Raw genomic sequence first — 24,549 nt, 5'->3', positions numbered from 1 at the left:
AAGAGCTTCCATGCCCTGACTTCCTTGCCCAAGACTGGAGCATCAGCGCGGCAGCCCGGGCCAGGCTGCTGGCCGGTCCCCAGCCGCCCTGGCTGCCTCCCTGGCTGAGTCTGGCTGGCTCGCCCCAGGTCTGCAACTGGATCTCTTGTTCCCATGTCTAGGTTGACCCAGTGGACATGTCTGTTTGCACCTTGGAATCTTTTGTTCTAACTAGTGTCATTAGCTCATAAGATGTGAAGCTTGTTTCAGCAAAATACTATTCTAGCTCCTACACAGGTCCTACCGGAATAAACTTTAAGTGTATATATTGTTTGGTTAAAAAAAAAAAAAAAAGCCAACCGTAGAAATTCATCTACTTAATCAGCTTTGGTTTAAGGAATAAATGGCCACAGGGTACTGCCTGGCTAGGGACCAAGCCTCATTTGAGTTGTTGAGCACAGTGCTCCTCAAGTCATGGTCAAGACTGCTTCCAGTGCACAACAGGCAAAGTACAGACCGTGAGAGGAAACAATGTGACAAACTGCGACCTTTTTATGGCATCGTATAAAGTGTGGAATGGGTCTCTAACAGAAAGGAACCAAAAACCTGGACTCTATCATTTCAAGACACATTAACTAGAACATCTCACCTCATCCATCTTCTCCTACATAAACCAAATTACAGGACATTTAAAAAAATTTATAGTGCTTTCCCATTTGTCTGACTTTGAAGATGTTGGTCTTAATGGTATCTATGCGGTTTATTTCTGTACTTTAAGATAACATCTTCATAGCTAATAGTTTTAAGAATACATCAGTGGCTTTATTGGTTTCCAAATTTCCTCACATTTTCTGCACGTGCTCTTTTGGATCTAGGCCATCCTATGCCTGCTGGGTTTTGTTCCATCCTTTTCCAAGGCCTTCATGCTTACCTTCCCCACCCACTCAAACCTCCCTCAGGCTCCTTAGCCTGTAAACATGCTGATCATTCTTATACCAAAAAAATGTGCATTCCCCCCTCCTTCCTACTTCTTTGACCTAGTTTATGCCTTACCACTTGGACGCTAGTGGGCCCTTCTCTCCTTACCTTCCCATAGTTGGTAGAATCATCTTCCTGAAACACAGTACGACCAGGTTGCTCCCCTAATTAAAGCTCCTTGGGAGCTCTCCATCACCCACAGGAAGTTACAGCTCCTTAACAAGAAACATCTTCCATGATCCAAGCCCTCCTATCTAATACTGCAGCCTACATTTCATTTGACTATCCTACACTATTACAATCCAATGTGTTATTAACTCGAGCTCTCCTCTTGTTCCCTTGTGTATTTTTTTTTAAATTAATGTTTGTTTGAGAGAGAGAGAGAGAGAGAGAGAGAAAATGAGAGCAGGGGAGGGACAGAGAGAGAGACACAGAATCCAAAATCCAAAGCAGAGCCTGACACAGGACTCGAACTCAAGAACCATGAGATCATGCCCCAAACCGAAGTCAGATGCTTAGCCAACTAAGCCACCCAGGTGCCCCTATTATGTCTGTAATAACTTCCTTCTGCCTAAAGTCTTTATCCTCATCCTTCAAGACCCAGGATATCTTCCTTAAGGAAGCCTTTCCTGGCCATGTGACCTCAATGACCATTAACATTTTGCCTGAGCTAAGTGTTCCTCCCCTGCGTTCCCAAAGGTGCCCTGTAAAGAACTCTATCAGAGAACGTAGCAATTGTACTGGCATTAAGGTTCCATGTCTGTCATCCAGCCCTGAAGTCCAGGAACCTGTACCTAGTACCAAAGTGAGTGGTCAAATGTTTGCTGGCATAAAGTCAGGATCTCAGATGGAACCATTTGAAAGGAATCAGTCTCAAATTCAGACTTCTAGGTTTTGGTTTTTCAAAAACATGAATCAGACCTTACTGTAGTGGTATTGTTACTTTTCTTTTATAAAGCTTTCTGAAGGCTAGTGGTGTGAACTGGAGAAAATGACCCAGCCTTATTTTAATGATTAAAAATAAAATCCCAACTTGGGGGCAAATAGTACACCTGATAGAGTAGCTTTTATCATCTATCCCTGACAGAACCCTGAGAGCCCAAAAATCAAAATGCCTAGAGGACTGAGGACTGTTCTTTTACTTCTTACTGCTCATCATTTTATACCTAGATTGCAGCTAGCGTGTGTGTGGATGACACTTAATGGACTCTTCTTCCTCATAAATGGACTTTATTTTGTCATTCTTGGTGTAGCTCACCACCCACCAGATCGAACAGTGTGTGTTTAAGAACTTTGTGTTTTCTGGTCACAGTCTGTCCCCTCCCCTGTACAGGAGCACTACCCCTTGGTACATCAGAGAGTACCGTGCTCTCTAGTTCCCCTGCTGGTTCAGAGAGCAGCTCACTGTTCAGAATAGTTTCTCTTGGTCACCTCCACATTCAAGGTTCCCACAGGCCACATCATTTTATATACTTAGCTTTTCCTTTGTGATAATTGCTCTTTGAAAATATCCTTTCTTTCCCAGGCTTAGGTCCTGGAAGTGTCCAATTCTTTGTAGAAATAGCATTTCACACCATGGCAAACTGATTTAGAAAGAAGACATACTAATACACCTAAGTCTTTATTTATTTGGCTCTAGGAAGAATTTGCATGAAAATGAGCCTATATGGCACGTACAGAATGTACTGTAACAGCACCAGAGAGGTATCCTCTCTGCTCTACAGAGCCTCAATGTTTAATACATACATGTGACTTTAGTAATAAAACCAGAGTCCAGGAAAAAAGGAGCCCTTTAGGAAAAAAATCAGTTTAGAGTGACTTTTTAAATTGACCATTCCTTTTCATATACTTAAATTCAAATAACGGATACATTCACAGGCCCAAATGTTGGCATAGAATAAAATCATGTTCATTTATTTTTTCTGCATCGTAGAATTAGAAGGCATAAAATTAAATACGTTGAATGTAATAAATTCATCCATACAAGTGCAAGTCTCCAGCTATAATGCATATTATGGCATATTTATCATTTAAAAAATGTACCAGTAAATCAAAAAAGAGGGAGTATGTCCATTTAACTTTTATTTAAGTGTATGTAGGAGGTCTTCAGAAATCAAATATGAGCATGACAATATGGCCAAACATAAAATCTATCAAATTCAGTGAAAAGTTGCTGACTTTAAATAGTAGTTGTAAGAATGACCAATATATATTCTTTGTTAACAACCCCTCACTCTACAGTAAAAAAAAAAAATAAAATAAACATTCAGTAAACATTCTTTCCTAAGGTAGTTTCCCTTATATATCAGTGATTTATCCATTTCTTTGTATACACAAATTTGTTGAACATACCAATCAGTGGTTCTCACAATTGAAAAATAAAAGCACAAAAAAGTTTACACTCTTGTACAGGTAAATAAAAGATCACCTTGAATTAAACTGGATCTCCTTAAGGGCATAGTATAGTTTCAGTTTCAATAACTATTACATAATTAGTTTCTTACATACAAATATTGACATATTTGGCTTGTGCTTCAAAGCCTCTGTGTCTACGAAGTCCATGTCAACGCAGCTCATAATTTGAAGTCACTGGGGAGTTCCTTACTGCTGCTGGGTTTGACCTGATCATGCATTAGAGTCCCCTCAGCACCCGCTGTGGCACTGCACATCTCCGAGGCATCATCAGCATCAGGGTCCAGGCCCTCGGGACAGGGAAGTTTTAGCAGCTCTTCCCGGAGCTGAGCAGTGTGACGCTACACAGGGGGAAACAAATGATATTGGAATTGTAAACCCTGGGATTCCAACATAACATCAGTTGAGAGAGGAAATGAGTTTAAAACAAAACCCAAAGCATTAGGCTTACAAATACTTACTGAACACCTTCCTTATGCTAGTTATTGTAAGAGGCAGTGAACAAAACTGGCAAAAATCTCAAACTTCAAAATAACTGATGTTGCTAAAAAGCCCCGAGTAGCATGGCCACAGACCCTACTGAGGTCTCCATCCCTGTAGCAGAAAGAGCATTACTTATGACTTATAGTATACCATTCATTTGCAGTATATACTCTTTTAAATTAAAGACAGCAACCTCTCGCCTTTTCATACAGCTTGCCTCTGGCTAAATATTTTTGAGAGAAAGTCTTTAAATGAAAATAAACCCACCATTATTTTACTTAATGAAAACAAGTATTCATTAGGCACACCAGGTCGATGTAGAATATTTGCAAAATGTTTCACGCTAATTACCTCACGTAAGGCTAGAAAAAATTTTAGAAACAATTTTATCAACCTAATTTTTTTTTCTAATTTAAGCAAATGAAAAAGAAGATCTAGAGGGAGTATATAATTCCTATGATACCATACTGCCATTTAGGGAAAGATGCAGACTTGTTAACAGAGAGTAGTTGTCTATGAATATTAAGTTGTGGATTATAATTTTCTAGAGGGAGAGAATGACCTCAAATATTACACCAGGGTTTGAAATTCTGTTGTTGTCATCAGCTGACTTTGAAAACTAACAAACCAACATTTACAGTACAAGTTTTATGTAGGAGGCACTGTGTTCAGCAATGACAATGTAAAAGAAGGAGCAGAATAAGGAAGACATGATCTCTGACCTCAGAGAGACTAAATTTTGGTCAGAGATCTAAGATACATAAACAAGATAAGACAGCTACACACTTGCAGCCATTTGTAAGGTTTTAAAATGTATTAACATGCTGGTAACTCACAAGTTCTCTACCGCAATTTCCCTTCCACTGTGAACAACAGGAGAAAACAATTAGGGAAGGAGAAGGAAAAATTCAATGATTTGAATCTTTGAATACGTCTGATTCCTTTACCATCTGGTGGCCATGGCTCTGTCGGTGGATATACAACAGGGCTCCTGTGAGGAAGGCTGACTCACCTTGAGAGCTGCCGCATGGTGAGACATAGTCCTGCCTACCCGCTTATCACTGCTGTACTGCTGGATGTCCGCGATCCACTCCTCACACTGGGCCATGATCTCGACTCTTTTCAAGTAAAAATGTTTGTGTATAACCTTAAGAATAAACCAAGGGAACAAAATTTGTTAAGGTCAGAATTTAAAAGACAGACTAAGTAGCATTACAAAGAAATGTAATTTATAAATTTTTTAAATGTTTCTTTGTGAGAGAGAGAGAGAGAGAGAGAGAGAGAAGGGGAGAGGCAGAGAAAGAGAGGGAGACACACAATCAGAAGAGGCAGAGAAAGACAGGGAGAGAGGGAAGGAGGGGGAGGGAGGGAGAGAGAGGGAGGGAGAGAGGGAGAGAGAGAGAGAGACAGACAGACAGACAGACAGACACAATCAAAAGCAGGCTCCAGGCTCTGTGCTGTCAGCACAGCCTGATGTGGGGCTCCAACTCACAAACTGAGATTGTGACCTGAGCTGAAGTCGGACACTCAACGGACTGAGCCATCCTGGCGCCCCACAAGGAAATAAAATTCAAAAGACAATTACAATGTTTTTGTCCCCATACAACTCAATTTAGTGAATTCTGTATTAACAGGGAAACATCATGCTTATGACATCAGATGCCATGTGCTGAGGTGCCCAGCTCTACATAGAAAATAATGCCCAAATAGTCCTATCAGAGAAAATAAAGATGTGTATAATGCAGTATATTCACAAGGTAAGAAGTGTAAATAAATAACTAACCAGGAGAAAATAATGAGGAAAGTACTGACAACAGAAAAATTGTCAAATTTTCTACCTTTAAAAGAGAACTCTACAAATCTCTAAATAACTAAAGACGTTCAAATGTCAAAGATATTCACACAAAAATCAGAATAGAGTCCTAAAAAATAGCACTATTACTACTTTCTCAATTTTATCTTCTGGATAAATTTTAGATAAAACTGTATTTTATAAAGTTAACTGTCCTTATAATAATTGTAGTTTGTATTTGGAATTAAAAGATTATCTGAAAAATTAAATAAAATTTCTCCCTACACAAGCAGGAGTCGACTTCTGATAAATGTAAGTTAGAAAAGAGATCAAATTGGAAATATTATTAAATCAATTAAAAAATACTATTCTGTATGCTGGGTGAGCCACTATATTCCCATGAGCTTATGTCCCCTAAAGAAAAGGCAACAATAGCTACAAGGTTTTATTAGGGGAATTTGGGAATGGATGTAAAACACCAATCAGATCCAATTACAATTAACAGTTATTGCTGTTGATGCCTGACATGACGACACATGAAGACACAGAAGACCCTGCCTGACATGATGAACCATGACAACCATAGAGCCAGACAGGAGGTGAGTGCACCAGACAAAGGTACTTAAAAACAAAAACGTGCGGAATTATTGAATTGCTATATTGTACACCTGAAACTAATATAACACTGTATGTTATCAATAATGGAACTGAACTGAACTGAAATAAATTGAAGAAAAACCTCAAAAAACCCTCAGGGAAGTCAAAGAGGCACATCTGATGGGAAAAATCAGGAAAGCATTCATGGACGAAGGGTGCCCCGTTCAATGTGAACTAGATGCTAAAGGATGAGAAAGATTATTGTTTCAAATTATACTTATCTGCTTTTTGCAAAAGTCATCCCCCAACTCGGAATTCCTTGTTAACAGTTTTTCTTCCAGAAAAATATGTTTATGCATAAACCAACAAATTATGCAGCAACTGAATATAAATACTTACACACTTATTTCAATACATTTTAAAAGTTAAATTTAGCAAAGAGAAAAGTACACAAATCACACATACCATTGGATGCATCTTCCCAGAGTGCACACCAATGTAATCTCTACTCAGACCAGAAGCAGGACATTAGCAAGCACGCAGCAAACCCCTTTCTGCTACCTCTCGCCACTAATCCTCATGCAAGGGTAGACGCTATCCTGACTTCCTTAAGCTCAAGTTAGTTTTACTCATTTCTGAACTTTCTATAAAAGGAAACATATGGAATGTACTATCTCTTTCTGGCTTCTTATGCCCTATATTTTATTCATGACATTTGTCCATGTTAACCTGCATAGCAGTTCATTCGTTCACATTGCTGTATTCCATTTTATGAATATTCCCTAATTTGTCCATTCTGTTGATAGACAAATGAACTGTTTCTAATTTTTGGCAGTTATGAATAATGTAATGAATATTCTCTATACCCAGTATGTACCCAATTTCTGTGAAGCACATACCAAGGAGCGGAACTGCTAGTCTTTCAGCATATATTGAGCTGATCAGGTCCTGCCAAAGAGGTTTCTAAAGACTTTACTGATTTATGTTCCCATCAGAGGGTATCAAGGTTCCAGTTGCTGCACACCCTAACACTTGGTATGAAAAGCCTTTAAATTCCTAGAGATGCTGAAGAATGAGAGGACAGGGCCCAGACAATGTAGGGCTTTGCAGGCCATGGTAAGGACTGGAGTTGGATGTGGAGATTATGTGTAGAAAAGCACTGCAGAGGGACAAAAGCAGAAGCAGGAAAAATGGTGAGGAAACCACTTCAACTGCCCAAGCAAGAGGTAATTAACGATGGCTTGAAACAGGCTGGTCACGGCAAAGATGGTTTTAACCACTAGATTTTGATTATGTTTCAAAGGGTGGAGCCAAGAGGATTTATCATTACACTGAATGTGGTATGTGAGGAAAAGCGCCTGGGTGGCTCAGTCGGTTAAGCATCTGACTTCAGCTCAGGTTATGATCTCGCAGTTCTTGGGTTCAAGCCCCATGTCAGGCTCTGTGCTGACAGCTCAGAGCCTGGAGCCTGCTTCCGATTCTGTCTCTCTCTCTCTCTCTCTCTGCCCCTCCTCTGTTCATTCACTGTCTCTGTCTCTCAAAAATACATAAACATTAAAAAAAATTAAAGAAAAAGAATCGAGTCACAGATGGTAAAGATTTGGGGCTTAGATAATGGTGCTTGTACTGAGACAGGGAGTGGAGGAAGAATCCAGAGTTCAGTTTTATAGTGTTAAGGGGACTCTTGGTACTATCTAGTGGACTTGGCAAGTAGTTTATGTATCTGGATTCAATATTTGAGTCTTAAGGGCACTAAAGAAATTCATTAATGATATAACAGGAGGAATAGAAGTTTTTCAAGGGCAGGAGCTCAGTTTAATTTATTCTTGAGTTCTGAGCACCTTAGTGGAGTGCCTGGTAACAGTTGATATTTGATATGGGTACAAAAGTAATTAACTTAATAGCAGTAACCCAAACTTGAAAAGAGATAGAATATGCATAAGAGCACAAAGAAGTAAGTGTTTGTATTTCCTGTAATATTAGGAAAAGTGATTTCCCATTGCCTTACAAGGCAAAATAAAATGCAAGCCTTTGCAGAAATAAAATACTCAACTTTATCAAAGTGTGAATTCATTTAGTAACAACAAAAACAAAAGAAAAAATGTTCTCGTCACATTTCTTCAAAGTATATTCATCACTGCTCTCTGGTGAAAAGGAGGGCTTCGAGTATGACGTTACAAAGCAGCCACACATAACTGCTTAGCTAGGCTAAAGGGCAATTTCCTTTCAGGTAAAAATGCCAATCTTCTCCTCTAAAATGCTGAGTTTCTAGCACAATTTAAGAAACTGATGACCAAGAGAACCAATTTTTAGAAAGAACCATGTTTCACGACATAGTCCAACTACGATGTGATAAAGTAATGTGGTGTCACAGGTGAAGAAAACAATCATATGTTAGGCAGATTATGGAGAGAAAACTAACCAGAGGAAGAGTTACGTTTCAGGATGTGGAGAAATAAAAGCACTTGAGAATATCAAGAGAGATTTCAGAAACCTACTAAGTCCAACTTTCACCAAAAGGGAAGAAAACCTGTTCTCTTCAACACTCACACATAGCTATTAGCATAAGGGCAAAGTTTTCATTTGCAAGACAACTTTAGAAAGTACCTTGACCACGAATAAAAATGAATATTTTTATGAGGTCTATTTTAATAACATAGACAATGTGCTAGTAGAATGGTAACTGTTAAAAATAAAGAATTAAAAAATTGTCCCAAAATATAGTCAGACGTCTTTTAGGAAGTAGGTGGTTTTAAGATTCATCTGTGTTATATTATTACTCATCTTTTATGATCAAAAGCTATATTGAGTATACCACAGATTGTCTAAATATAAAGGCAAGTACAATACTAACTATATTTTATAAGGTCTTTAATAAAATATTTCATTAATTTTATTGAACATACCTCTTTAAAGCATGGTGAAGGGTTTCTGATTTGTTCTAGCATTGCCCATTTAACCGTTGCTTGTCTAATGTTTCCATCATATTCTCGAGAACTCTGTGTGCCACTGGGAGTGCCTCTAGACCGTTCATATCCTGGTTCATTAAAGTAAGGCTCAGCTACTAGTATAAGGGACTGAACAGACACCAACACCTGCAAAACAAAGAAATAAAGACAAGCCATTATAATGGGACATTTTTATTACCAGTAAATTGGTATCTTTTAATATGTGCTTCCACATATTTTTATCACCATATAATTGATGTTAATCATGAGGACACTGAAATGCTATATTATTAAAAGCAATAGACACAGTAGGTTCTTGTAAAACATTCATATATCTTACATTTTATATCTGTAATGAAGATATTTCCTGAAACTGCTAAAAACATTTGTTTTTATAAACATCCCACACCAATTTAGACATTATTGAGCCAAATTGTCCTTACTCTCAAAAAGGACAAAGCTAACCATGCACTCTTAACAATACTCACTTGGCGGTGGCGGGGGGGGGGGGGGGCGTGTAGGGAAAGAGTGTAGGCCTCAGTGGGGTGAGAGCCTGACTGTTGATCTGGGCTCAGGTCATGATCTCACAGTTGCAAGATCAAAGCCTACATTGGGGTTGCAGTGACAGCGAGGAGCCTGCTTGGGATTCATTCTCTCTCTCTCTCTCTCCCTCCCTCCCTCCCTTTCTCTGTCTGCTCTTCCCCTACTCACACTCACTCTCTCAAAATAAATAAACATTAGAAAAAATACTCACTTGTAAGAACAACTATGCATGAGGCAATCTTCATTTTTATTCTAAAGAAAGTATTTTTTAAAGGCATTTTCTATTTGCTTTTTAAAACATATACCACTTTGGAAGTATGCAGATGTTATTTTATTTTTCTTCAGTGAATTCAGCTATTTATGAGTCATATTATTTATTTTATGGAATTTTCTGGAGCCACAGATTATCTGACCTCTTTAGTCAGATAATCACAGCACACTTTACTATAGCCATAGAAACTGGGCATGAAGGGATTCCTGGCTGGCTCAGTTGTTTGAACATCCAACTCTGGATTTTGGCTCAGGTCATGATCCCAGGGTTGGTGGGAATGAGCCCTGCATTAGGCTCCGTGCTGACCGTGGAGCCTGCTTCAGATCCTCTCCTTCTCTCTCTCTCCCTCTGCTCCTCTCCCCAGCTTGTGCTCTCTCAAAAACAAAAAAACAGAAACAAAACTGGGCACAAAAAACAAGTAAATTAATAAATCCTGCACAGAAAGATTTCTCTTTTTTAAAAGGATTTGAATTTCAATATTAAAAATTACCTATCCCTAAGAACAATGTATAATGTATATTTTTAAACATTTAATTAATTATTTATTTGTTGGTTTATTTGTTTGCTTGATTTAGAGAGAAAGAGTGCTCGAGGTGGGGGTAGAGAGGCACAGAGACAGAATCCCAAGCAGGCTCCACAGTGAGCGCTGAGCTTGAGACCTTACTTATTTTTTTAAAGTAGGCTTCACGTCCAGCACTGAGCCCAACTCCAGGCCTGAACTCACAACTCTAAGATCAAGACCTGCACTGAATCAAGAATCAGTCGTGTAACCAAGTCACCTAGGTGTCTCCTTGAGAACAATGTGTAATATTTAAGTCAGAGACCACAGTAGGCAGAATAACTTAGTCCCTCAGAACTACTCCGGTCATCTATAAAATGAGGATCACTCCTACTTACGTAAAGACTGGCTGTGAGGATCAAACAACCTTTGCAGCGGGTGAAATAGTAGCACTTAAAATTAAGTTTACCTAATACAGAGCAGCTATTCTTTCGTGGAGTAAAAATGACAGCATGAAGCCAGAAGGCAGTAAAATGCAAAACAAAATCATTTTTACTCTGAAAATAAAGTCTTTTTACCTATGTTAAAAGGGTCCTGCAAAAAAGCAGTCAGCATGAGTTCCATTTTGATCAACAAAACTTAACAGAGCTACCTAGCTCAAATAAAAAGCTAATATATATCATAGATACATCTGCCTAAAGTGTTTTCTTAAGAATATGACCTGACAATGCATTGGTAATTAACAGAAAAACATCTGCTACCACCATAGCATACTTACATAGTTACATTTAAGTTCATAATAAACACAAAAGATATTCATTTTGTGACATAGGTTCACTGATTCTTAGTCAATCCTTTGATACTTTAAAATAAAGAATTATAGACTTATTCATAGGCTAAATTTACAGTACCCTCCTCTTTAGTTTTACATTAGCATGCACAAAACTGCAAGAAGTTTTCACTATAATTTGTTCAAGAACTGACTAAATCAAGAACCATATAACACCTTTCTTTCACTATCTGTGTCAAAACAAAAATTTTAACCCTATTGCATGGTCTTCTACCAGGCCACTCAAGTTGTCAGTAATCTGGTCTCCTATGATTTTATATATTCATTTGGTCACTATATTGCTACCACTAACCATTCTTACAATTTATTCTTTCGAATATCCACTAATTTGCCATATTCCTCCTCCTACCTCACATCCCTTAGAAATTATTAACTTTTGGGGCGCCTGGGTGGCTTAGTCGGTTAAGCATCCTACTTTCGCTTTGGTCATGATCTCACGGTTCGTGGGTTCTAGCCCCGCGTCGGGCTCTGTGCTGACTGCCAGCTCAGAGCCTGGAGCCTGTTTCAGTCTGTGACTCCCTCTCTCTCTGACCCTCCCCTGCTCATGCTTTCTCTCTCTCTCCTAAAAATAAATAAAACATTAAAAAAAAAAAAGAAACTATTAACTTTTGACTTTTGTATTTTCATGTTGCATCTCATCAAAAGATTTAATTCTCTGACTTGATCTGGTACTTCAAAACTTTTTCACAGGTATTTAAAACATAGGAGAGTACAGACTATATAATCCAAAATACTAATTTTCAACAAGAAACTATATTTTAGGAAATAATAACATCTTTGGTGTGAGGGAAACATTCCTTTTTTAATGTTTATTTTTCAGAAGAGAGCGCGAGAGGGGAAAGGGCAGAGAGAGAAGGGGACAGAGGATCTGAGGCAGGCTCTGTGCTTGAAAGCAGGGAGCCGGATGTGGGGCTCAAACTCAAAAACTGTGAGATCATGAGCTGAGCCGAAGTCGGACAACGAACCAACTAAGCCACCTAGGCAACCTGGGAAACACTCTTAATTAGTAAAATGCTTTTTGCTTTTTAAAATAGTAAGTACCTATCTCTGGAAAATTATGCTGCTGTTGACTAGGACTGTAAACAGGTGGCTAATTTCCAGAATTTTCTATTTTAAGAGAAATAGTTATATATATTTTGTTAACATTTATAAATGGTTGACTACATGAACCATAAAATATGTTCAATTCCTCTTGCATATGATATCTTTATTAACACCCAACTGGAACAAACTATTCATAAGGCATTATAATAGGTTTTTTTTTTTATTTTTTTTTTTATGTCTTTATTTTGAGAGACAGAGAGCGAGCAGGGGATGAGCAGAGAGAGGGAGAACCAGAATTGGAGGCAGGCTCCAGGCTCTGAGCTGTCAGCACAGAGCCCAACGTGGGGCTCGAACCCACAGACTGTGAGATCATGACCTGAGCCAAAGTCAAGACACTTAACCAACTGAGCCACCCAGGCACCCCTTATAATAGGTATTTTAAGTACATTACAGCAACATTAAAAACCAGTTATAAAAGCAATGCTAAGATTTGGTGTTACTGTAATAATTCTGATGATAGTTCTAATGAATAATATGACTTTGATATGATGTAATTTTTTTAAATGTTCCTTTATTTTTGAGAGAGTGAGTGTACCAGCAGGATAGGGCCAGAGAGAGAGAGAGAGGGACAGAGGATCTGAAGTGGGCTCTGTGCTGACAGCAGAGAGCCTAAAGAGATCATGACCGGAGCTGAAACTGGACACTTAACTGACTTTATTTATTATTTTTAAAAATATTAACAATTTAAAAAATTTTTTTAAATATATTTTAAAACATTATTTGAAAAATATTTTTGAGAGGCACCTGGGTGGTTCAGTCAGTTAAGCATCCAACTTCGGCTCAGGTCATCATCTCATGGTTCGTGGGTTTGAGCCCCATATTGGGCTCTGTGCTGACAGCTAGCTCAGAGCCTAAAGAGGGGGACAGAGGATCCAAAGTGGGCTCTGCACTGACAGGCTGATAGCAGCTGTAAGCCTGATGTGGGGCTCGAACTCACGAACCGTGAAATGATGACCTGAGCAGAAATGAGACACTCAGATGACTAAACCACCCAGGTGCCCCATGACTTTGATTTTAAATTGTGCTAATAGTTAAAGCTATTACTACTAGCTTTGAGACCTATTGCATAAGGCTACAAAATGTATTATTTTTATACAAAGAAACATTATTCCTCTGACAGTTTCACTCAGAGAAACCAAGCAATTCTAATAAAAGCTGTCACTGTTCAAGTATTTCGGAATTGTTTTTAATTGTATATAACCTTCAAAAACTTTTGTGGAAGATTTTTAGTCTGGCAAAAGTACTTTTATCCTTTGTGTGATAAATAAAAGGGTAAAACAACATTAGGCTCTAAAATCTAACCAAAAAGAAATAAAATAGTTTTCCCTGAGCCTTTCTAGTCTGCCTCTAAAGAAAGTTCTAACACACAACATTGAGCAATGTGGTCCCGCCTACATGTGTTTATCTCTTGTATAATGTTAATGAAACCAGCTCACAAAGTGATCAGACCAATATTTTGTAGGAACAGAGATGCAAAAATCCTCAAACAAAATACCAGCAAATTGAATCCAATAATATTTTAAAAAGAATTATATACCAAGAGACCAAATGGGATTTATCCCAAGAATGCAGGGTTGGTTTAGCATCTAAAAATTAATAAACCATATTAATAAAATAAAAAGCCAAAAATAGTAGAATCATATCAACAGATGCAGACAAAGCATCTGACAAAATTCAACATCCATTCACAATAAAAAGAGGAGTAAAGAGCAATGTCCTCAACATGAAGAGATGGGGAAAGACTGAAAGTCTCCCCCCTAAAATCTGGAAGAAGACAAGGCTATTCACTCCTGCCAGAGAAAAGAGAGAGTCTCCTCTTGCTCCTGCCCAAGTCAATTTTCCAAAGATCTGAAAACCTGGATTCAGGAAACTATCTAAAGTGTACAGAAAGTCAAATAATAAGTATTATTTATAAAACTAAAAAAAATTAGAAGCAAAAACATTAATAGAGTCATTAATAGAAAACCAGTTCAACTAGAGTATATGAATTCAAAAGATTAGTAAGAGCAATTAGAAATTATAAAAGTGTAACTTGGAAAAATGTATATGCTCTAATGTTCTTTGAAAAGAAGAGTGTACAGATGATTTATCTACTATGTTAATTTTCACTCTGTGAATTATGTATATGGCAAAAAAAAAAACCAAAAACCAAAAACCAAAACCCAAAACCAAAATAAACTCAAATCCTAACTAAAGGGAATAAAGAACAAAGATCATTTTCTATGCATGGGTAGTTAAGTTTCCAAACTTGTAAAATCTAAACCTCTGAACAGGAGTTTCTTTACAAGATTTTGGTTATATATTAGATACATGAGTCATATGGGTGACTCAGTTGGTTAAGCGTCCGACTTTGGCTCAGGTCATGATCTCACGGTTTGTTGAGTTTGAGCCTCGCATCGGACTCTGTGCTGACAGCTCAGAGCCTGGAGCCTGCTTCGGATTGTGTGTCTCCCACTGTCTCTGTCCCTCCCCTCCTTGCATTCTGTCTCTCTCTCAAAAATAAATAAAAATAAACTAATTAGTTGTAAATTTATTTTAAAAATTATCCAAATTTGACAAAAAATTCAATTTTCAGCTAAATCTAATTTACTTTATGAAAAGTAGGATATCTCTGAGTTTCCTTGCTCAGTAAAACTCATCATAAGCCTGTTTGTGTTGACAAGACTAACATACATGTAGAAAAAATATTTTATTTTAAAGTTTTTGGACTAGAACTGAAATAAGCGTATCTAAAATGAGGTAGTAGTCACTTGGGAGGAATATTCTATTATTTTCCTAATAGTTCTCCTGCATGAATCACGTAAACTTCCTTTTTCCTAATCTCGACATCAACAAAAAGGGCAAAATTATACCATGGTATTATTTCTTTAATTCATGAGGATGATACAAAGTCTTTTCAGAGAATCAAAAAAGTGACATCCTAAAGAATTATTTCTCATATCTTCTTTCACCTAATTCAAAATAAGAATGTAGAAAAAGAATCTTTTCAGAAGCAGGCTCCTGGCTTCGAGCTGTCAGCACAGAACCTGATGTGGGGCTCAAACTCATGAACCGTGATATCATGACCTGAGCTGAGACTGAATGATTATGACTGAGCCATCCAGACACCCTTAAACAGTAAACTTTAAATGTGAGTTTAAACTCATCTGAGCAATAGTGATGTTTCTGCTGCCTTACTGAACAAGCAGAAAAGTTAATTCATGCTGTTTAACATGCACACCTGTCCATCTCTTTGCTGGAATTCTGAACTAGTAAGATAAAACATCAGCAAAAAAGCATCTGATGGGATATTATGTAACATATTATGTGCTCAAGTGGTCTGTGGAAATTAATTTCCAAAATTCAAGATTATGAAATGTATGTGTCAAATGCTCTACAAAACAACAACTACAAGTCCCAAGTTTATGAATTCTACCACAGTGCTTCTGAGTTTCAAATGAGTCCCATTATTAAGGAGATTACACAAAAACCGTATTATTTGTGGAAGAAAATATAATATTAGTAGTTTATGAAATTCTACTCCCATGAGTTTAAGTCTGTATGGAGACAGGAGAGACCGACCTGTCTTAGGTTATCATTCTGCACCATAGAGTACTTCAGGGCTACTTAGGCATTTTCTTAAAGGTAAATCCGACAAAATGCAACTTTTGTCTAATGCCCTAACTTAAGATTCTAAACTCCAGATAAGATGAGACTCGACTCTACGAACTGCTAACATGTAGGTTATTTAGTGTGGCTTTTTTTTTTTTTTTTTGGTTTCTTATGTTTTTCTTGGTCACTAAAACACATTAAAAATTTTTTTTGACTTTTATTCATTTTTGAGAGAGAGAGAGAGAGAGAGAACGGGCATGCACACGTGAGCGGGGGAGGGGCAGAGAGAGAGGGAGACACAGGATCAGAAGCAGGCTCCAGGCTCTGAACTGTCAGCACAGAGCCTGATGCAGGGCTAGAACTCGTGAACCACGAGATTGTGACCTGAACCTAAGTGAGACACTTAATCAACTGAGCCACCCAGGCACCTGCAAAACACATTTTTTTAAACATAGATACTTCTTATTTTTCTTTCTAAGTGAAATTCAGAGAAATGTGTTTACTTGCAAAAAGCTTGAGGTCTGAGGATTCCACTTCTCTTCTGGTCTTCCATGCCACGTATTTAAGATGCTTAAGCAAACCTAAGGAAGAAGGGAAGAAAACACAGAATTGAATAGAGTGCTTTTTAAAAGCAAAGCGTCATAACTAGAAGCAAAAATTAAATGCTATCATGTCATAGTATCTCAGTTTTATGTCCCCAACAAAACCCCAAGGGTCAGTTTGTTAAAACAAATTGGCATCTTCAGGTGTGATTCAAATCTGCATGGCATTTCATTTTCATAATGAAAAACAAATCAGCACCTATTACATGTTACTAAAAATAACATTTTTAAATAAAATATAACTCATTCCCAAACAAAAAATAAATTTCAGTGAGAAAAAGTGGTACCATTTATATTTAAAAATACTTCTCTCAAAATTTTCTAAATTTTAAAAATGGATATGGTTCAAAAGAAGAGATCTCGATTTCATATCTGCTTCTACATTCGATGTGTTACTATATACTGTTTTGGTTGAAGTATATGATATCATCTAGCTTCACATAAACCTGAAGTTGGAAGGAGGAGACCTCACAGACTCCCTGAGAGGGGCTTGAGCGTCCACTGAGTTCCTCGGAACAAACTTTACCACACAGATACTTGTTCACTCACACAACAAGAATGAACTTAAACTATCTGCCAACACAGGTCAAGAGGCCATTCTGGGAAAAACAAAACTGGGGACATTTTATGTGTACTTGTAAACCGGCAATTTCATATAATGGGCAACAGATTTGGAAAATAAGTGATCCTTAATAAAGCAGAAGTCCATTGCCATGCTACTTTTGCAACTGCTCTATGACAGTAATAAGGCAAAATACATTAATTCATTTAGAACATAATCTCATTAACAATTTTTAAAGAACTATATCTGAATGGCTTTGTATATTATTTAAGGTACTGTCAGACATTTGACTTTTTAGAACATCCCTGTGACTATCAATGCCAGGTATTTTTTTTTTTAACATAATTTATTGTCAAGTTGGCTAACATACAGTGTATACAGTGTGCTCTTGGTTTTTAGGGTAGATTCCCATGATTCATCGCTTACATACAACACCCAGTGCTCATCCCAACAAGTGCCTCCTCAGTGCCCATCACCCATTTTCCCTTCTCCTCTGCTCTCCCCGCCCCCTATCAACCCTCAGTTTGTTCTCTGTATTTAAGAGTCTCTTATGGTTTGCCTCCCTCCCTCTCTATAACTAATTTTCCCCTTCCCTTTCCCTATGCTCTTCTGTTAAGTTTCTCAAGTTCCAAATATGAGTGAAACATCTATCTTTCTCTGACTGACTTATTTCACTTAGCATAATGCCCTCCAGTTCCAGTCATGTTGTTGCAAATGAATGCCAGGTATTCTTATCCCTATCTATAGATCTAGACCCTAAGGTTAAATGTTACCAGTGCATTAATAACAAAGACTATATAAATCAAAATATATACTGATAAATATAATGTATATTATATAATATATATTATGCAATATATTATATCATATATATGTATAATTCAGGATATATCCCAGGCCCTTACCTGCTTCACTATAACATTAAGTTTTAAGGAAATAATTTCTTTTTTTTTTTTTTAAGGAGGCTTCACAGCCAGTGTGGAGCCCAACCAACACAGGGCTTCGACTTAGATCCTTAGATCAAGACCTGAGTTTGAGGGGTGTCTGGGTGGCTTAGTCGGTTAATCTGACTCTGATTTTCAGCTCAGATCATGATCTCAGTTTGTGAGATCAAACTCCTCATCAGGTTCTGCGCTGACAGGATTCTCTTGGGTTTTTCTCTCTCTCTCTGCCCCTCTCCTGCTCATGCTCTGTCTCAAAAAAAAAAAAAAAAAAAAAAAAAAAGACCCAAGCTGAGATCAAGAGACCAATGCTTAGCTGACTGAGCCACCCAGGTACTCCAATGAAATTTCTTAAATAAATTTTAACATTTTACACTTAAACTCTTCAGATTCAGTGTCAACACTGCTATTTCCTCCTGTCTGCTCAGTTATAAAAGACCTGTTCTTTCCTCTCCCAAAGAAAGTAAGTTCTCTGGTTAAATCTCCTGCAGTCAACTCAGAAAACAAATTTCAGCTTTATGATCTCAGTTTACAATGAAGATAAAACGACAGCCTAGGAGCACAGATCTCAGGCAAGCCCCTCCTGAAACCAGGAAGATGATGCCAAGGGAAAACGTAGTCCATCTGTAATAAACCAGATCAAATTCAAGCCCTTGTTCCTCTCAGATCATCACAGGGGTATCTGCTTGTGAAGTCTCTGAATTTCTTCTTACCATCTAGTGATTTTTAAATATTTAATACATCCAGCATGGAACTTACTATTGAAATGCCATCAAGGCATCCAAATTACTTTGAAAAGTGATGGCTGCTCTTTAAAAAAAATTTTTTGTTTTAATGTTTATTTTTAAGAGAGAGAGAGAGAGAGACAGCATAAGTGGGAGAAGGGCAGAAAGAGAGGGAGACACAGAATCTGAAGCAGGATTCAGGCTCTGTCAGTATAAACCCTGACGCAGGGCTTAAACTCATGAACTGTGAGATCATGACCTAAACCAAAGTTGGATGCTTAACTGATTGAGCCACCCAAGTGGCCCTATGACTGCTCTTTTAAATCTAATTTTAAAGGGTTTACTGTCAAATGAAATGCTTTTTATTATACCTCCTACTCAACTTTTTCATTTTTTTTTTAGAGAGAAAAAGAGAGGGGACGAGGGGGAAAAGGGGAGGGGGATAGAGGGAGAGGGAGAGAGGGAGTGAGGAGGGAGAGAGAGAAAGAGAGAGAGATGATGGATCAACTGGGAGAAGATCCCAAGCAGGCTCCACATGAGTGTGGACCCTAACGCAGGACTCGATCCCACAACCCTGGAAGAGCCGACTGATCAACCAATTGAGCCACCCAGGTGCCCCAACCTTTTTTTTGAGATAGAACACATCTTCCTATATATATTAAAAAAGTAGGAAACATTTTAGCATAAATTAAGTATCCAAAATAAGATCATAATTATATGTGTCATGGAAAACATGGATAGCTATGAAAGCAAAAAAAAAAAAAAAGTCAAGACAGGCAAAAAAACAAGGGAATACAGAGTTGCCAGGACCATGCTTTTGCCATTCAACTATCTTCAGGCTCTTGTGAAAAGAGAAACGGAATTGGAGATATGGAAAGTAAAGAAAGGTCAGAGGCAAAGACAGACATCTGGCTCTACTACATCCTGAGGGAAGAAAGTTCTCAATTGGCCAAGGAATGTGTTGAATGAGTTAGTTCCTCAGTAACTTAAGACTCTAAGTGCTTCTCAACACTGTTATGTTTTTGCCTGGTTCCTTCTCTCCTTCCCCAGGCTAATCTTTGCCTACGGGAAAGAGAAGCATGAAGAAAGCCACAGAACTCTTGGAAAGAAGATATCCAAAAGAAAATTTTTGCTTAAATTACAAAGAACCTTTGGTTACGATACTTTGGCATTAGAAACAAAAGGCTGAAATTACATTACCTTGCCATCATTATAAAGGTTTGGATTAAATCGCACGCTATGACCACCAGTCGTCTCTAGATTCACAAGAGGGGGTGAACTGGGATAATCTTGAGGAAAGTATACATCAAACTCAAAGCAGCCATTTGCATAAGGAGTGTCCGCTGGACCAGTTATCAGAACCTAATAAGCATACACAAATTCAGAAGTCTCTGTTACTGCTCCCAAACATTGTTTGCTATTTAGAAAAACACAATCCAACATGAAATAAGAACAACCTTCTTACATCCTATTTACATCTATCTCTACCAGAATGTGTTAAAAATGAGGTTGAAGTTAAAAATAACAGCATGAATGGAAATGGCTACAGATTAGGATTAAGGATTTTTAGTTTTGGTGAAAACAGGCTATTAAAGGATGCCTTAGTGGCAGCAGGAAAGCTTACCGTAACATCAAATACCTTTTAATATTAAGTGACTATTTTCCTGAGAGCTTTCCTTCGTGATATTTTGTAGAGTATTTAATAATTCGAGATTTTAAGTATATTCATTATCACATCCAAAAGGTATGGGGGTAATTTTCTGCAATATATCTTCAGATAAATTAATGTCTTAAGAAATAACTTAGTTTTAACTATTTTTCTCTGGGATAATAAGACAAATAGGTAACAAGAAAGGTTCTCACATAATAAGATAAAAAGGTTTGAGGGAACAACAGGTGTTTCCTTTAGGGTTACCAGTAGTCCAAAAATTAGCAGAGGACGACTATCAGGACGACAACTGTCAGAATTATTTAATGAATTTTGTTTAGGTCAATCAACAGATACTAACTGCGCAAGGCCTGAGCAGCAAAGCCTGTGATCCTGAAAAGCTACGTGTGTGGAGGAAAGTGATACAGAGTCTCAATCTGTGACAACCCTGATTTAAGATCTAGAGCTCCATGTTGGGATTTTTTATTTAGGTACAGAATAATGTGCACCAGAGACAAAGTCACAAGTCTGAACTTCTGTGGTCTATTTAGTGATAAAATACTTCCGGAAGCAATCCTTCCATAATTGGCTATTGTTTGTAACAAGGGACAGGTAAGAGTGTGCTCAAATAGGCAAAGCCTAGGAGATTTTTACTGAAAAATTATTCAAAAGAGCTAAATTAAAAAGTAACAAAGAAGCAAAAAAAAAAAAAAAAATTAACAACACAAAAAAGGTTCTCAAATCAATGTGTTGATAGTTACAGCTGTGTATCTAAGGAAGCCAGACTGTAACCCAGGATTAAATAGCAAATGTAAAGAAAGGTTCCTCCCCAGCAGGTGTCAGATCTTTATTATTTTCCTGTGGAAGCAATCGCTTAGAATTTAAAGCCAGATAACCACAGTGGTAAAACATAAAGGTGCAGTTATTCATTATTATACTATCATTACTGAACTCACAGATCTTAAGTAATTAAGTAGGCCTTAAGTAATTAAGTAAATGGATGAATTTCTTAGTAAAGAAAAAAAAAAAAGAATAATTTCTGAAGGCTGATAGTATAAAACATGAAGGAAATAGCCTGGATGACAAGGAAGAAGTCCTATGATTTTTTTCTACCAAGTAACATTAAATCCTTTGATGCTCAGCCCTTAAAGCTACAGGCTGCATTCCACCTTTACTCAAGGCAGGCATTTTGGTACTTTCTTCTAAATTGTTATTTTGTCCCATACACATGCTCTAGCGTGAAAAAAAGGATTCTTTTCAGTGATGTCCAAAATGGTCAACAGAATTCTTATTTATTAAAATTCATGCCATTTCTAGTGCTCTGTATAAACACTACCTGAATAATACAGACAGTATCTGAATAATGACATTAGCCAGAGAGAGAAAACAGTTGTTATTTCCACCTTCATGATGTCAAGTCGCTCCTCGTCGCAGCGCACAAACACACTCGAAGAGGATGAGAGAGGCAGTGAAGTGGACAGTGTCACGGCCTCCTGGGCCAGGCGGCGTGCTCTGGCCGCACTGTTGGCGTCATTCGCGTTCTTCACCTGAGACATGTAGTGGTAATTTACTTTAAAACCCAACTTCCCATCTTCATCCTCAGAAACCATCTCAAATGTATCTAAAAGAAAAAGAAGAAAAATAAAACACTGAAAAACAGAAAAAGCACTAGAATGGAGTAGTGTTATCACGACAAAGATCACAAATAAATCACTAGCCCTTCTTCCACCCAAAATAGAGAGGACCAGAAGCACAGTACAGGGAACACAGTCAACGGCACTGTAACAGTGTTGTATGGTGACAGATGGCCATGACACTTGTGGTGAGCACAGGAGAATGCACAGAAATCATGAACTGCCATGTTGTACACCTGAAACTAATGTGACACTGTGTGTCAACATACTAAAAATAAATTTTCTTTTAAGCCCTACAAAATGGATAGGACCATGAAAAATTAGCAAGCTACACATGTTTGTTACAACTACTGTTTGATGGATGGATTAGGTATTGGAGCAAAATCAAGAAATGATTTTTTTTTTTAAGATTTTATTTTTAAGTAATCTCTACACCAATGTGGGGTTCAAATTTACAACCCTGAGATCAAGAGTCACATATGCTCTACCAACCAAGTCAGCCAGGAACCCCAGGAAGTGAGTGATTTAATAATCTATATAATGTGGACACACTGACAGATTGTATCAAGTTGCTATGACAATGTAAAGCAGAAGAAAATTTATTCCTAAAATGTGTGGTATATAATATTTTTGCCAAGATAATTCAAAATACTAAATGACAGAAAGTATTATTACATTTCATTTTTAAAAACCAGAAAAGGTCTTTATATATTTGCACTGATTTTGGAATCAGAAAACAGAAGTCTCAGGCTGAAGTTTACTCTTGCTTTACTTTTGGGACTTAAGTTAATGGAATAAAGGAAGATTATTAGGTCAATCTTCTAAGTACTCTGAGAAAATACAACTAATGGGCTAATTCTTCACCATTTATTCAGGCAGATTTAGAAAAGACTTAAAGTTATTCTTTTCTTATAACCTCTATATATAACAGAAAGAAAAATAATGGATTTGAATTTTACCTCTAGTTCAGATTACTCCACCCTACCCAATGGGTTACAACAAAAGAGATTTATATAAATTCTAACACTACATCAAAACCATGTACTAGGGCAAATACTGTCAATTAGAAGCAACAATAACTTCTGATCTTGTGTTCATATAATTCTAAATATACGGAAAAACTAATGCTATATTATAATTAGCACTAATGCACTAAATTTCACCAAGAACTTACTAAGTGTAAAATTCTAAGCTAGGTTATATGGATTAAATGATAAATAGGAAATGAAATCTTCAAACCTTCAAGTAGCTTATAATCTAGAAAAAGGGAAGACCTATGAAGTGTCACAGGTCTGTGTACTCCATATGTTTAAAAGAGGAGTGCTGCCATCTTTATTTAACAAACCTTTCAGAGAGGAAAAGAAACTTTTGGTGCATTTCTTGTAGAAACTATCACCAATTCTACATGAGTAGAATCTAACAAGAAATGTTGAAAGCTAACTTTATGACACAGTACATATACTGTTACTATCAAATGTACAAGACTGATAACTACTTCCTGACAGTAAAGGTGTAAACTGGAGTTGTTTCATCTGCCCAATTCTTCCTTTCACATACTACAGAGATAAACTTCTGTATAAATTTGAATTTCATTAACAACAATCCACCAGGAACAAACATGAGCCCATTCCCATGACTGGAGGAAAACTTTTCTATCTTATACCTATGAGAGAAAAGGATCTACTAATACCAAAATCTTATTAAAATATTCAATGATATGCTCATGGATAGGAAGAATAAATATAGTTAAGATGTCATTACTACCCAAAGCACTCTACACATTCAATGCAATTCCAATCAAAATTGTACCAGCATACTTCTCAAAACTAGAACAAACCATCCAAAAATTTGTATGGAACCACAAAAGACCCCAAATAGCCAAAGTAATACTGAAAAATAAAACCAAAACGGGAGGGATCACCATCCCAGACTTTAGCCTCTACTGCAAAGCTGTCATCATCAAGACAGGATGGTATTGGCACAAAAACAGACACATAGACCAATGGAACATAATTGAGAACTCAGAAGTGGACCCAAAAGTATACAGCCAACTGATCTTTGACAAAGCGGGAAAGAATATCCAATGGAAAAAAGACAGCCTTTTTAACAGATGGTGTTGGGAGAACTGGACAGCAACATGCAGAAGAATGAAACTAGATCATTTTCTCACACCATGCACAAAAATAAACTCAAAAATGGATAAAGGACCTGAACGTGAGACAGGAAACTATCAACACCCTAGAGGAGAAAGCAGGAAACAACCTCCTTGACCTCCACCGCAGCAACTTCTTACTTGACACATCCCCAAAAGCAAGGGAATCAAGAGCAAAAATAAACTGTTGGGACCTCATCAAGATTAAAAGCTTCTGCACAGCCAAGGAAACAACCCA

The 24,549-nt window shown here is 37.4% G+C and overlaps 1 protein-coding gene across 2 annotated transcripts in view; it reads right to left on the bottom strand.

Moving 5' to 3' along the window:
* Positions 1 to 2,565: 2,565 nt before the first annotated feature.
* Positions 2,566 to 24,549, bottom strand: part of BIRC6 (baculoviral IAP repeat containing 6) — a 223,608-nt gene continuing 201,624 nt past the window's right edge. For both annotated transcript variants that reach the window (XM_039250287.1, XM_039250288.1), the window contains exons 69-74: positions 21,929 to 22,146; positions 20,078 to 20,239; positions 16,551 to 16,628; positions 9,148 to 9,336; positions 4,865 to 4,999; positions 2,566 to 3,710 (exon numbers count right to left, since the gene is read on the bottom strand). In XM_039250287.1, the coding sequence (XP_039106218.1) occupies positions 3,531 to 3,710; positions 4,865 to 4,999; positions 9,148 to 9,336; positions 16,551 to 16,628; positions 20,078 to 20,239; positions 21,929 to 22,146 (962 nt within the window). In that variant the 3' untranslated portion in view covers positions 2,566 to 3,530. The remainder of the gene's footprint in view (positions 3,711 to 4,864; positions 5,000 to 9,147; positions 9,337 to 16,550; positions 16,629 to 20,077; positions 20,240 to 21,928; positions 22,147 to 24,549) is intronic.

This window comes from Hyaena hyaena, unplaced genomic scaffold, assembly GCF_003009895.1.
Source record: "Hyaena hyaena isolate Hyena2069 unplaced genomic scaffold, ASM300989v1 scaffold_362, whole genome shotgun sequence".
Lineage (NCBI taxonomy): Eukaryota > Metazoa > Chordata > Mammalia > Carnivora > Hyaenidae > Hyaena > Hyaena hyaena.
This window is presented reverse-complemented; position numbering and strand designations above follow the sequence as displayed.